Raw genomic sequence first — 12699 nt, 5'->3', positions numbered from 1 at the left:
ACGGCGGCGACTCGTTCAACAAATCAATGGACGAAAAATATTAGTTCACGAGAGAGGTTAGCGGCGGGAGTGGGTGGTGCGGGGCGTTATCGATGCCAGTTCGCCAGAAAAGAAACAGAAATTGCTAAGTACTGCGAAATTCCGCTCGTAACAACGCGAGGGTATAAATACTAGTCTGAGGGGGAGGCCGGTAGGCGTCCCGACGTGCTCGTTTCCACGGGCAACGTGGCCCAAATGGATCAAACCGTATCACGTGTTTTAAAGCTCCGCGAGCCACCTTTATCGAGCAGCATTTAGTTGCTGCCAAAGCGCGCCGTATCATGATTAGTTTTACAGCCGGCTGCTCGACATTCCCCCCGGCCATGAATTAGATCGACGATAGATCCAGTTGCAATTTTCCTATTGAAACTGCGACATTTCAGCCGCGGCATAGAAGTAAGTGATCACCCATGTCACGTTTAAAAAAAAAAGGTATTAAACGTTGTATAGTTTTGTAGCTTATCGTATTGTCTTGTGAATTTCTTTGAAGGCTCAATTTCCACTTCATTGAGTAGTGTTTGGCGTTAGTGAGGCATAGATGTTTTGAAGAATTCCATTTGAGTTGGTAAACTGTCTCTGTATATCAGTGGATGATAAAGAGCTCTGTGTTCATCTCTCTGCGGGTTTAAGCTGGATAGACAACGCTTACGCTACTACAAAGTAATAAATTGAAGCAATACTCATTTGTTTCGAATCGCATTTCGAATTCATTTCCGAGGCAAGACGATTGACAATTCACCGTCGAAGGTTAAAATCGCCTAGGGAGCTGTGAAAGGGCACAAGAAAAAAAAAAGAAATTTCGACGCCTGAATGGCCGGGGTCGAAAGGAACTGCACATCGCAGTTGTCCCCCCAGGAGCGATCGGTGATCCTGGCCATGCTCGAGGAGTACACGAACGCTCTGGTCATTTACCACAACACTCTGGAAAAACCAGCGAAGGACGTTAACGATATCGCCGAGTGCATTCTGTTCGATACCGAGTACGTACGTTACACAAACGCGTTTTAACGGGGCCGCAGTCGAGTGAAAACGATCACGAAAAATCGAACTCGGGGAAAATAAAATTCTACCTTGCAGCGACTTGGAACTGTCGAGCATGCAGCTCAGCCCCGACGACATCGCGAGAATCGAGGAACTGAAAGGACAAGCTGTGTCCGCGAAACTTCACGAAGACAGGTCCGCGAGAAGAACTGGAACTGGGCGCTGTGTCGACTCGGTCGAGTAGTTCCTTTCGATTTGGTTGCTCCGCTGCGAATAAACACAGCGAATGTTCATCTTTTCAGTCGCGTAATAAACACGATATTTTTTGGCCACTGGATCCTGGACTGAATTATTCCGTACGGCGAAAGCACGAAACCCCACGAACAAAAAAAGGCCACTTCAGGCTTGAACTCTTTATCTTGACCCGTTATTTGGGTATCGGTATATTAAGTTGTTGTGTAAATTGTACTTGTTAATTCTGTACTAAATAAGAGAAGAATCTTACTTTTTCCTCGAGGGAATTGTTCTTGTAAATACATATTTCGTCTAAGACAAATGGCCATTAGAACGTGTCGACCCTTTTATGGCTTTCAAATCTTTTTCGTCATGATTTTCTAGTTTTAACGTTAAATTGAGCAACCAAAAATATTAAATTTAAGAAGAATATAAAAAGGTTGTTGAGTCGATGTTCTTAGTACTGTTTACCCTATAATTGCAGAATATGTAGATTTTGTTCGATTGTTTTTCACGTGATCGTGAGTAGACTTTGTAGTATTAAAATTAATTGTGGTGGATAGAACTTTGATCCACGTATATGTGAACTATACCCTAGTTTACTACCGTACAAGATGTGACAATTGATTATTTTTAACTCACAAATATGCAATGCAATTCTCAATACACATCCCTTTCATAAAATTCAATTTCTGTCTAATAGATTTTTACAAACTAGTCATGACGTCAGCAACAACCGAATATCCCTTCACTGTTACATAACATTCTTCCAATTGTGTATTGTAGTTGTTATAAATTCTTGCATCCAAATCAGAAAGAACACACGACGACTCGACAAGCGACGAAAGAATGCATCGCTACTTTTTCAAATTTTTCGGTTCTTATTAACGTCCCTAGCCTGTACTTACAAAAAATCATGGAAGACCTCAAGGATGAGGTCCGCGAGAAAGGAACGTTCGAGGTGTTGACCAAAGAGGTCGAAAGATTGATAGCCCAGGAGAAAGAGGAGGAGACTTTGCGTCTGGAAACCGAGAGGCTGGAGAAACTCGCGGCGGAACTGAAGAAAACGATCGCCGAGGAGAAGATCGCGAACGAAGAGGAGAAGAAACGTATACTGAACGCGCTCGCCGAAGAGAAGGTAGCTATTTCATTGAATGAATCAAAGTATATTCGATCATTCTGACACATTGATACACTGAGGCGCGAGAAAAAATGGATCGCCTGAATAATATAAGGATCTAGTCCTTATACTATTATAAGTCAAATATCTTAACTACTTATTGAGAAAAAGAATTATTAAGTTTTGGGTTGTTATCCCCGTATAACCCTTGTGAGAGGGGATAAAGACTTGAAATTAGTCACAGTATTTTTTTAGGCAAATATTTGGTAAACGTAAATACTAAGATTGATGGTGGAACCGTTTTCCCACGTTTACCCGGCTAGATCCTATAAGAAATGAGTCAAAATTGACTTCGATATGGAGAGATTCGATATCACTCACATTGACTCTTCCATCAAAGAAAGGCTACGACTTCTTCATTTACGCTTCGCTCTAAAAACTTTCAATATAAATGACTTGAAATTTTGGTCGCTTTCAGGGCCTTATTGTAAAAAGTGAATATAGTTTGTTTGAAAATTTTGGCAGATTGTTTTAGTGAAGTGAATTTAATATGGATGAGCAAACACTTATGAGCAATAATGTATGTAGGAAACACTATTCGGGAATTAGTGGCGAAACCAAGATGGCGGCAACCCTCGTGTTTCATGATCGAAATCGGAAGCTAGTTGTCCCGAGTGTATCCGTTGGTTCTCGCGCCCCTGGTATATGTTTAATTCGCGGGTACCAGTAATCCCCACCCTTTCAAACAACGTAGCGAGACATAGAGAAACTAAAATTAATTGCGGACGCGGAGCTGGATTACGTTACCGCGTGGGAGGCCGCGAGATACGAGCAGAACGCGGCGCGCGCTGACATGGAAATAGAAAAGTTGGAAAAGATATTAAACGAGTGCCGGACGCGCGAGAAAAACGAGGAACGGGTTCACAACCAGCGCACGATGTTCCTGACACGTGATATAAAGGTGAGCAGCTGAATTCTGTTTCGAAAGTTTCCGTTGAATCGACGGGACAATTGTTGTAGTGGAAATTCCGTCGAAATTTCTACGGTCTTCACGATTCATTACGAAATCTTAACACGTAACCGGTGGCCTGGACCTTTTTTCGCGTGATTTCCTGTTTAAGTCACGTATAAACTATCGATGTAACGTTCCCAGATTGCAATTGTGGCGGGACTTACTGCACTCGCTACCAGAGGGCTACCGAGACGCAATACTTTCCCCACAGTTACCCTATCCGTTAAGGTGTGTATCCATTTGTTGCGTATTCTCATATCGTATCGTCACACGATAATTTTTATACGCAACGATGCAACGCTTACCCGGCTACATTGATACACAACGGTGATATGATACAAGGATACGCAACAAGTGGATACGCACCATTACCGATTCCTATTTGTACCCTATCCCTTTACAAATCGATGAGTCCATTATCAGGCCCACAACGAAGCGGTTTCGACCCTTTTCTCTCCTCCACCAGTCCACTTATTTTATTACATCTGTCAAACCTGCACTGCGAAGACAAGCTCACCAGTGAACGATGAGCTTATTGCTGCTTCTAATCTGAATCTCAGAAGTGACAGTAAATCAGAAAGGTGAATACGAAGAGCAGAATATTTTGTATAGGTTTCAGAGAAATCCTTGTGTATAGGAACGATGCTATGACATGATAGAAATCGGCTCAGAAGTCCTCTGGTGATGACCACGGGATGTAACCGCCACAGTGCCATTTATGCTCATGAATAGTGAGGATACATTTTTCGAAAACCAAAACGGCTTACTCCAAAACGCCTTGACAATAATAAACGTTCGGTTCGTGTTGTCTCGTGGAACAGAAAAGATTCTAATCTCGCGACGAATCGAATGTTCGAGCGGATTACCGAACGAGCCCGTTTTCAAACCCCACAGTCGTTCGAGGAGAAGACGAGGGAATGGGAGGAACGTTACGTACGGGAGAAAGAAATGCACGAGAAGAAAATCCGGCAGCTACGCATTGAGATAGCGGCTCGTCGAAAGGAATTGGAGGAACTTACGGAAGAGGTACTCTAGCTTTCCAAACAATAGACCTTTCTTTCCTCCCGCGTTTCCGACTCCTTCATGTTTCCATTCGAACGAATCGAATTAATCAAAAACGGTAACAAAGAATCACTGCCTCCACGAAGACGAGTTTAGTATTACGCGACTTGAAGCACATCTCGCTCGTCCGACTTATATATTTTCGAACGATTACCCCCTTACGTCTCTTCAATCAACACAAGAAACTTTAACATTGTAGATATACGATTGGAATAAGCGTTCGGTAAATATTGTTTTGGTAAAACCATATACAGTACCGGAATAATTTTCATACTAACATTTTGACTGCCACGTCACCCAAATATGGGTAACACGTACATTGCAAAGAGATGCTGGATTATTTAACTACCGTTATACAATTTTTGCGGAAAATTGATATCGCAGCATGATGTAAAACATAAACATAAATAAACACATATATTTTCGACGATTTATGACTTCGGAAACGAAATAAAGCGTGTCTTACTACGTACGGTTTTTTTCACTGTGGCAGTCAACGTGTTAAATGAAATATTACTTGTTTTATCGAACTGTCCAGCTTTATAAGAAACTATATTTTCGAAATATTTTTATGTCTCCTGTTGAAGAATTTATTAAGACTTTGCTGACGGTATAACTTCAGGTTTTTCTAAAAATATTTAGAAACTACTACTTAACTTTATTTGTCAGACTTTATATATAGGAAAAGCGATTTTTTCCTATATTTTACTATTCTAGTTCTTATTTAAGGAAGAACTACTACATACGACGTCAACCGCTCTCAGCTTTTGTTTTTGAAAAGACTTCCTACTACGTCAACCGCTCTCACTTTTTGTTTTCAAAAAGTACTACTGCATCATCCGACATCGAATTGTTAAGTTTGAAATACAGTTAGGCACGAAAGTATTCGACCACCTTAGGTATTAAGCGAATTTTGCGTGAAAGTATAAATAGGTTTACAAATCAGAAACTATATCAAAATCTATTTTTAATGAACATTTATTAGTTTATTTTACCATTTTTATATAGTTATTTCTTTGCAAACCTAATTACAACTCCACGCAAAATTCGCTTAATGCAGATGGTGACTGAATACATTTATGACCAACTGTATATAAAAAAGTCTGTTCAATTATTGTTAACGGCTTCTGTAACGACAGTTGATTTATTATTGATATCCGTTGTAAATGTAATCCACAAGTAGATGGAAGTTTCACTGGATGCAATTGTGTTTTCGTCGATTATACGGGATTTGCGCGTCTCCCAGAAAAAAGATACTGGTCCGGTCGCGCGAACGCAATCATTGTCTCATTAACTATTCGGCGTGATCCGGTGATTTACCCGTCTCACGTTAAGCCTATTGGAAATCAAGCTCTGTAGCTTGCTCCCGTAGGCTTAGAATCTACGTGCAATGCGGAAATTCTGCCCCCCTACCCCGGGAAATCGATAACTCGTGTCAAGAACCTGTTTGTGGCCATTCTAAATCACGTGAAATTCCTTAAGTGTGAAACGAAAAAAATCTCCGTCATGCAATCTCATAATTTCCAACGGCCCAGCCGCATCGTAAATATTAAAGAAAACTCCTTGGCTGATTTTACACGTACCGTGTGTGTAGAGAAAGATCCGAACGAGCTACAGGAATATTTATGAAAAATCCAATTTTGCATAGGCCAATTCACGGGGAACGAGAGTTACGCGGACATTTATTTACCGCGTTCGGGATTTTCATTTGATTGCAAATAATTTAAAAATATTATCGAACAGAATTAAAGTTCCCCGTTTATTTATTTTTCAAATATGAATATACAAAGTTTGTAATTTATTTATAAGACAGACGGTATTCGATGAATTGATGAGAAACCCCTAATTAACGCGTGTCAACATAGAAGTGCTCAAGTAATTCCTTCTGCTAATCAAATATTCAACTGTTCACTAATGAATTTCATGAATTTCGTTTTGTCTTCAACGATGATCATAGTTTGATGACTGCATGTTGTTCTACGGTATGAATATTCCAATTACGACGCGGGACGCGAAGTAAAAACTCAGTGTCAGTTGCCGTTTATCCAACATGGCGGCGGACGCGTTAACATAACTCCAAACACACTTTGCAGATAGAATTTACTTCCGATTTTCGCAATCTAACTAACTATTATCGCCATTGTTTTCTGCTTTTCTAAACAAGAATATAATGTAATGAGTAACAATATATGTACATCAGCAAATCCAATATGGCGGCCGTGTAATTCAAACTAGTCCAAGAAGTTTGCAACTTTGAGAAACAGAAATAAAAAAAGATACTATCGCAATAAAATAAAACATTATTTTTTACTCTGCGCATAGTATACTCATATAATAGTTTTCATATTTCCGTTGATATTCCCAATAAATTAGGCTTTATGTAACTTCGACAGTGTTGATCTTTCCAAGCCACGTTAACCAATCATGTTTTATTCAGTTCAACAGCTCCAAACCACAAGGTACACCCAATACCCAACCAAGAATCGAACCCTATTACTTCGGAAGAATGTTTCCCGACGGAGGAGAACATAAATAACGACACCAATAGACCGGGCATAAAAATACGATTAGACTTGAAAAACAACGGTCATGTTGGATTCTTTTTTTATCCGCTTCCTCGCTCATTTCCTCGTTTCCCGCCTTTTCTTTCGCCCCCTCCCCGCCCCTGCCGGTCACTAATCACTGAATGCAATGCTTCCAGCGGCGTTTCAGTAAAATCATATACGTACATCGTTCCAGTATCATCATAAACAGGAATTCATAGACACGTGTCTGACGGAGAAAGAGGCACTCAGGAAAGAAACGGAGCAGAAGGAGCGTGAACGAAGTGGCGCGATCAGGATTCAAGCCTGGTGGCGGGGTGTTATGGTGCGCCGGAAGTTGGGACCGTATCGACCTGAGGAGAAAAAGAAGAGGCGGGCTAAGACCAAGAAATAACCACCGGCTTGTTTCGATGGAACCCCTTAACGCTGTTACCGTGCAAACACGCGACCCAACACCCGAGCAATGATTCAACGAAACAATATTTACTCTATTCTTTTGCGATTCGGTTTTTGTAAACCACCACCACCACTGGTGAAGAAAATGCTTTTTGTTCATAGTAGAATGACGGAATCTTGAACAGAAATAACGGGATATTTATGATCCGAATGAAAAAATTCCGAATAAAAGACACGAGACTTCCAATTACACAATGATACTTTGTTTATGTCGGCAAACTGGGCACCTAACCTGATCACCCAAGGTATCCTTATTGCTTTAACGATACAAAGATGTCCCGTGAAGAATGTTGTTACGGTCGATACAGTTCAAAATTATAACTGATTGTACAATTAATACATTGCCGTACCATTTAGTCCGGCAAAATCCAGGCCAAGGTGATATGTGCGGAAATGCTGAGTTTTCTGGTTAGGTTCCCTACTGCCGAGATTGTTTAAATTTTAGCCCTTATCCCCATCAACCGCTACATCCACCATAAACATACCTAGTGCCTAATATATGGCCCGAAATTGACACCACCAGTCTTACTCGTGATATTCATGTTCGGCCTAAAATTATGATCACGAGTTAGACTCGTCGAAGTACGGCAAGGTGTTAAGTTCAAGGTGTTATTACAGTAATGTCTTAATGAGTGCGGCGTACTTGGGTCCGCTTCGGAGCATTCATGGCAAGACGGAAAGGTTTTCAGCAGCTCATAAATTTGTTGTTAACCCGAAACAGAGTCTCTGCTTAACTTCTTTTACTCTGTTTTGATTGATTCCAGAGGGCGACGCGCGCAATGGTGGGAATATCGCCGTTACTCGTGTCGCATTCATCGAGTAATCACTGTACTACTGTTTCCTTTTAAGTTATTGCTGCTTCATTTTACCTGAAACCGTTTAATCTTTATTACAAAAATTGTTCGATGTCTCTTTGACATCGGTAGAGGACGCAAAAATCTGTCTACAGAGGTCGTTCGAAATCAACTGGAAAAAAAAGAAGGAGGGGGCGTATCCACTACCTTCGACGGATGATCCCATGTGAAATCACAACTCCTCTTGTTCCTGACGCGATATGAAGCTGAGGAACGGTCACCGCGGGCGTATTGTTCACGCAAGAAGCTCATTTCCCGTGCAGCACTTCCTGGGATCCTGCGGTGTTCAGAAACGCCGCGACGGAACACCAGTAATATTCCCGCGTGGCTCACCGACCTCCGCCACATGCAGCACGAAACACACTCTCTACGTCTCTCTGTCTTTCTCTGCGTCCTCATAGAATACACTATTACAATAATTGAGGGCCCTTGCGGCTGTTTTCAGAGACGACGTTATTTATCGACTAAACGGGGCGCTACGTTTCCACACATACCACGCGGCTTCCCGTTTATCAAACATTTCTGTTACAGTGTTTTCGGATGGTGGGGGGGGGGGTGCTAAAAGTAGAAAAAATGCGAGGAATAAGTGATATGTAAGTTTTGATCGGGAATGATAAACTCTTACCCAGACCTGGATTAAGATTTTTGTATCCCAGGGCTATCAAACCTTCGAGGGCTCCTTCGGCTGCGAAGCGGGGAATGGGGAGGGGGAGGGCGGCAAAAATGTTTATAATAAAACATGCAATAAAATACATAGTCTTCTTTACTTACTGCCACACTAGTTCTTAAGTTATAACTCTTGATGTCTTGTAGAATGTCTACCTATGTATATTTAATCACATGGAACCCTTTCACGACTATACCACTTGAAACAAACATCGGTCGAACTCTTTCTCTCTTACAAATGAACTCATCCGACATCGTCATTTTGACGAAGCTCAGCTAGCTTTCTCGGGTTAATATTGTAAGAGAAAAAAAGATAGACGATCTTTAGTACCTGGATCGCGAGTCGAACATACGGGTCTTTAGCTTACCGGGCCGATTGTGCTGGTCTACTTTAATCAACTAGGCTACCTCTGTCGACTCTTCCACTTATTCTCTTTGTTAACACACAGACAAAGATGACCACAGCATTTTATTACTTACAATACCGATATCGACCGTGTTAGGTCCAATTATGATCCACACACCTCAATGGTTGTCGCTAATTCATCGGGAGGATATATTCTCCTAGTGTAGCGGGAAAATCCACTGTGTCTCCTGTATTATGTCGACGCAACTGCACGCTTGCTGGTCACACAAAATGAATTTAATTCCGATGTAGCCGCGGCATCCCAGCGAGGTACTCGGAACTGCGGCTGACGGCTAAAAATCCTGGCCGCAGGCATCCTCCGCCCGTTGTCTTCCTTTTTTCTCCTGGCCGTCGTCGTGCCGAAAAACACGCGCAGCCCACTCGTTCCGAGAATATTTAGCCATTTCGCTAGGCTTTTCTAGCGTGCGGCTACGCGAGGCGCAACCGTGTCGGATATTATCCCCGATTCTTGTTTTCTCGTCCCCATGAAGTCATGTCGATCCTGGCAAAACAAGCTATGCTAGCTCTCGGGACGCATGTTGGAGCACATGCAGCTCGTGCAACCCCCAAACTGGTGATTCTACATACAAAAAATAAATCGTAACTCTGGGATAATCTTTTCTTCTGAGAGGCTTCGTTTTTAGAGAAAATACAGTCCAAAAACTCCTGGGACACTAAATGAGACTCTTGGGGCTCTTACGTGGTGTCTCTTGAATGATCTCCCATTTGACAAGTCATTCTTATTAACTATCAATAAAGCACCTGGATTCAGGAGCACATTCAGATGATGAATCCCGTTCACAGGTTGACTGTCCAGCTTCTTACCATTGTCAAATTCAATCGTGATTAACACATTGGCGCCCGATTTTCGGCCTGTACGGTTTAAGTCTCTATCTGTGACACAGATTCGGGACAACGGGCACCAACGTGTTAAATACACCTGTAAAAATATTTACAATTAAAAATATAAATATTCAACTGTTGAATGTTTATTCGTGCATTTTAACCTGATCAAGGATGATCACCACGTCGGTTAACGTGTTAAGGCGCTAAATTTTCGGCAAGCCTGAGTCGCCTTTCAGACACTATCCGAAGTGTACCCCCGGGCGACACTCCGGTCACCCCGGTTCGTCCGTGGGAAAAGTCGGTGGCCACGGGCGGCCGACAACGTCCGTGCATTTTCCTTCATGAGAAATTCACGAACCTTCTAACCTACTCCGTTTGAAAGCATGCAAGCTCACCCCCGTGACCGTGCGGCCGGCCACCTCCTTAGATTACGATATAAGGAATGGTTAACGCGATGTGGCGGTGCACGCACCCGATAGTGCCGCCCCGCATATATGTATGTATGTATGCAATGCTTTGCTGACCCAGCTTTCGTGCCGGCTGCGTCGTAATTCGCGGTACGACCAAATGGAGGGGTCAATTCCTCTAAATGAAAAAAAACATACAAAGTATACATATAGGGATGAAAGGTTCTTCTCTTGCAGCTTTCAATTTCGTGTTTGGATATTGAAGCCAAAGAAGAGAGCACCCCTAGCTCCGAACAAATGTATGTTCACGATGCGTAAGCTCAACATGCGACCATCGAATATCATACCCAATAAAATGACCAAGAGACGTAATAAACGTCGACTAAACGCGATGACAGTCTGTGTTTTAGTGGAGTTCGAAACGTGCAAACAGTGTAGTTTTCCGAGTCGATCCAGCTGCGTCGCGCAAAAGAAAAGCTTTCGGTCACGCACATTTTCGTCGTTCTTGAGTTGTTATTAAGGTTATGTCTTTTATCGACGAATGATCTAACGATGACATGTAATAAAATAATTTTTGGTTTCTTGTGCATTTCATGGAATCAGATTAACAAGGCAAATCCATTCCAGCGGACACTCACCAACCCCCTATGATTGAACATTATTTTCCAATATGAGATTCTGATATTTACTAAGAAAAGTATTCACTTATTTCCACGTGATAAAAACAACTCCGTTTTAACGTTATTGTCATTTTTGATTCCTCCCAGAAAATTCAAAATATTCTCATACTTCAGAATGTTACATACTTACAGAGTTTTTTGTTCACTTTAGAATGAACATTATATTCTTCTACAATTGACACACTGGCTATATATATACATATATATATATATATTTCGTAGATTTCATTATTTTATCGATATAACCTTAAAGTCCAATCGATTCTGCTATCTACTCTTGCTTCCTTCACGAGCATACGACAGTACATTCTGTACCTTTAAGGACATATTGTAAATTGTAAATGGTTACTCCAATAACCATGCATGTTAATGTGGTCGATAAATACTTCTTGCTAGAGATAGTATAGGGGACAAAATGGTCAGAGTAGTTTATTGTTCTAATTGTCACTCTTCCATTGTGCGTAAAATAATTTACGGCATGGACCAAGAGGACCGGCCCAAATATTATCAGTCGCGATAACGAGGCATAACCAGCAATCGATAACTGTTCTCAGCCAACACTAGTTATCCTTCACACATACAGATGCAGGACGCATTCCTTAGAAGCATACGTATTCTTCCGCGTTGCATCTCTGTGGCGTGGGTGCATAGATTCATTGTTGTTGCACCTTTCTGCTCTGTTATCTCCGTGATTCTGGGTCAACTGCAAGACGAAGCGAAAGAAGTGAAACCGGAACGCGGCGAACAAGACGAAAAAACGCGGTGACGAAGACGGGAACGAACGACCGAAAAATATAGGGACGGTGAAAGTGGACGACCGCAAAAGGAAAAAGACCGAAACGAGGAACGACGTCGCGTGAGCATCGATACGCGGTGCCGTCCGACCACCAAATTAATGAAAATGACCGAATGATTCGTTGTTAATAAGAAACAATTCCCTTTTAAAGAAAACTGCACGCTCCTAAAAGTATTCTCAAGAACTGCCACATTGTTTTTCTATTTTTCTTTTTAGACGTCTGTGACAGTATTTCCTCGTTTACTAATGTTCGATGCAACTGAATCAAGATGTAGAAAAAGAAGACATTGGATTTAAACCAGTGACTACAGATATAATAAGACTACGGATGCCATTGTTCTCGAGTGGTCGTGAATTTTAGGTGCTGGGGACCCCAGAGTGAAGTTAGGTCTCTATCACCCAAACGAAATTCTCGTCTGTGGTACCACATCATACATTCATATGTATCCTACATGTATGCTGCAGTGCGAATGTGTTTCATATTCATATAGTAAGATAGAACAAATGGCGCTCGTTCTCGAGGCACAGATTCATGACCCCTCGACAACAATGGCATCCGTAGTCTTATTCTGTATATCAATCTGTTGTCACTGATTA

At 41.7% G+C, this 12699-nt stretch overlaps 1 protein-coding gene across 1 annotated transcript; it reads left to right on the top strand.

Moving 5' to 3' along the window:
• Positions 1–849: 849 nt before the first annotated feature.
• On the top strand, positions 850–7385 carry LOC107190323 (IQ domain-containing protein G). The gene is made up of 6 exons (XM_015579115.1): positions 850–1038; positions 1142–1215; positions 2152–2392; positions 3129–3335; positions 4281–4412; positions 7188–7385. Exons 1-6 carry the CDS (start codon positions 850–852, stop codon positions 7383–7385), a joined length of 1041 nt encoding a protein of 346 aa, XP_015434601.1.
• The last annotated feature ends 5314 nt before the right edge of the window (positions 7386–12699 follow it).

Source organism: Dufourea novaeangliae, unplaced genomic scaffold (assembly GCF_001272555.1).
Source record: "Dufourea novaeangliae isolate 0120121106 unplaced genomic scaffold, ASM127255v1 scaffold177, whole genome shotgun sequence".
In the NCBI taxonomy this organism is placed as follows: Eukaryota; Metazoa; Arthropoda; class Insecta; order Hymenoptera; family Halictidae; genus Dufourea; species Dufourea novaeangliae.
Note: the sequence above shows the minus strand (reverse complement) of the source record. Positions and strands in the feature narration are given on the sequence as shown.

Excerpts from the sequence above, each read along its gene's own strand:
- LOC107190323 (XM_015579115.1), top strand. The coding sequence starts at position 850 with ATGGCCGGGGTCGAAAGGAACTGCACATCGCAGTTGTCCCCCCAGGAG. Across the intron at positions 1,216-2,151 it reads GCGAAACTTCACGAAGACAG|CCTGTACTTACAAAAAATCA; the intron begins GTCCGCGAGAAG and ends TAACGTCCCTAG. Across the intron at positions 2,393-3,128 it reads ACGCGCTCGCCGAAGAGAAG|CGAGACATAGAGAAACTAAA; the intron begins GTAGCTATTTCA and ends CAAACAACGTAG.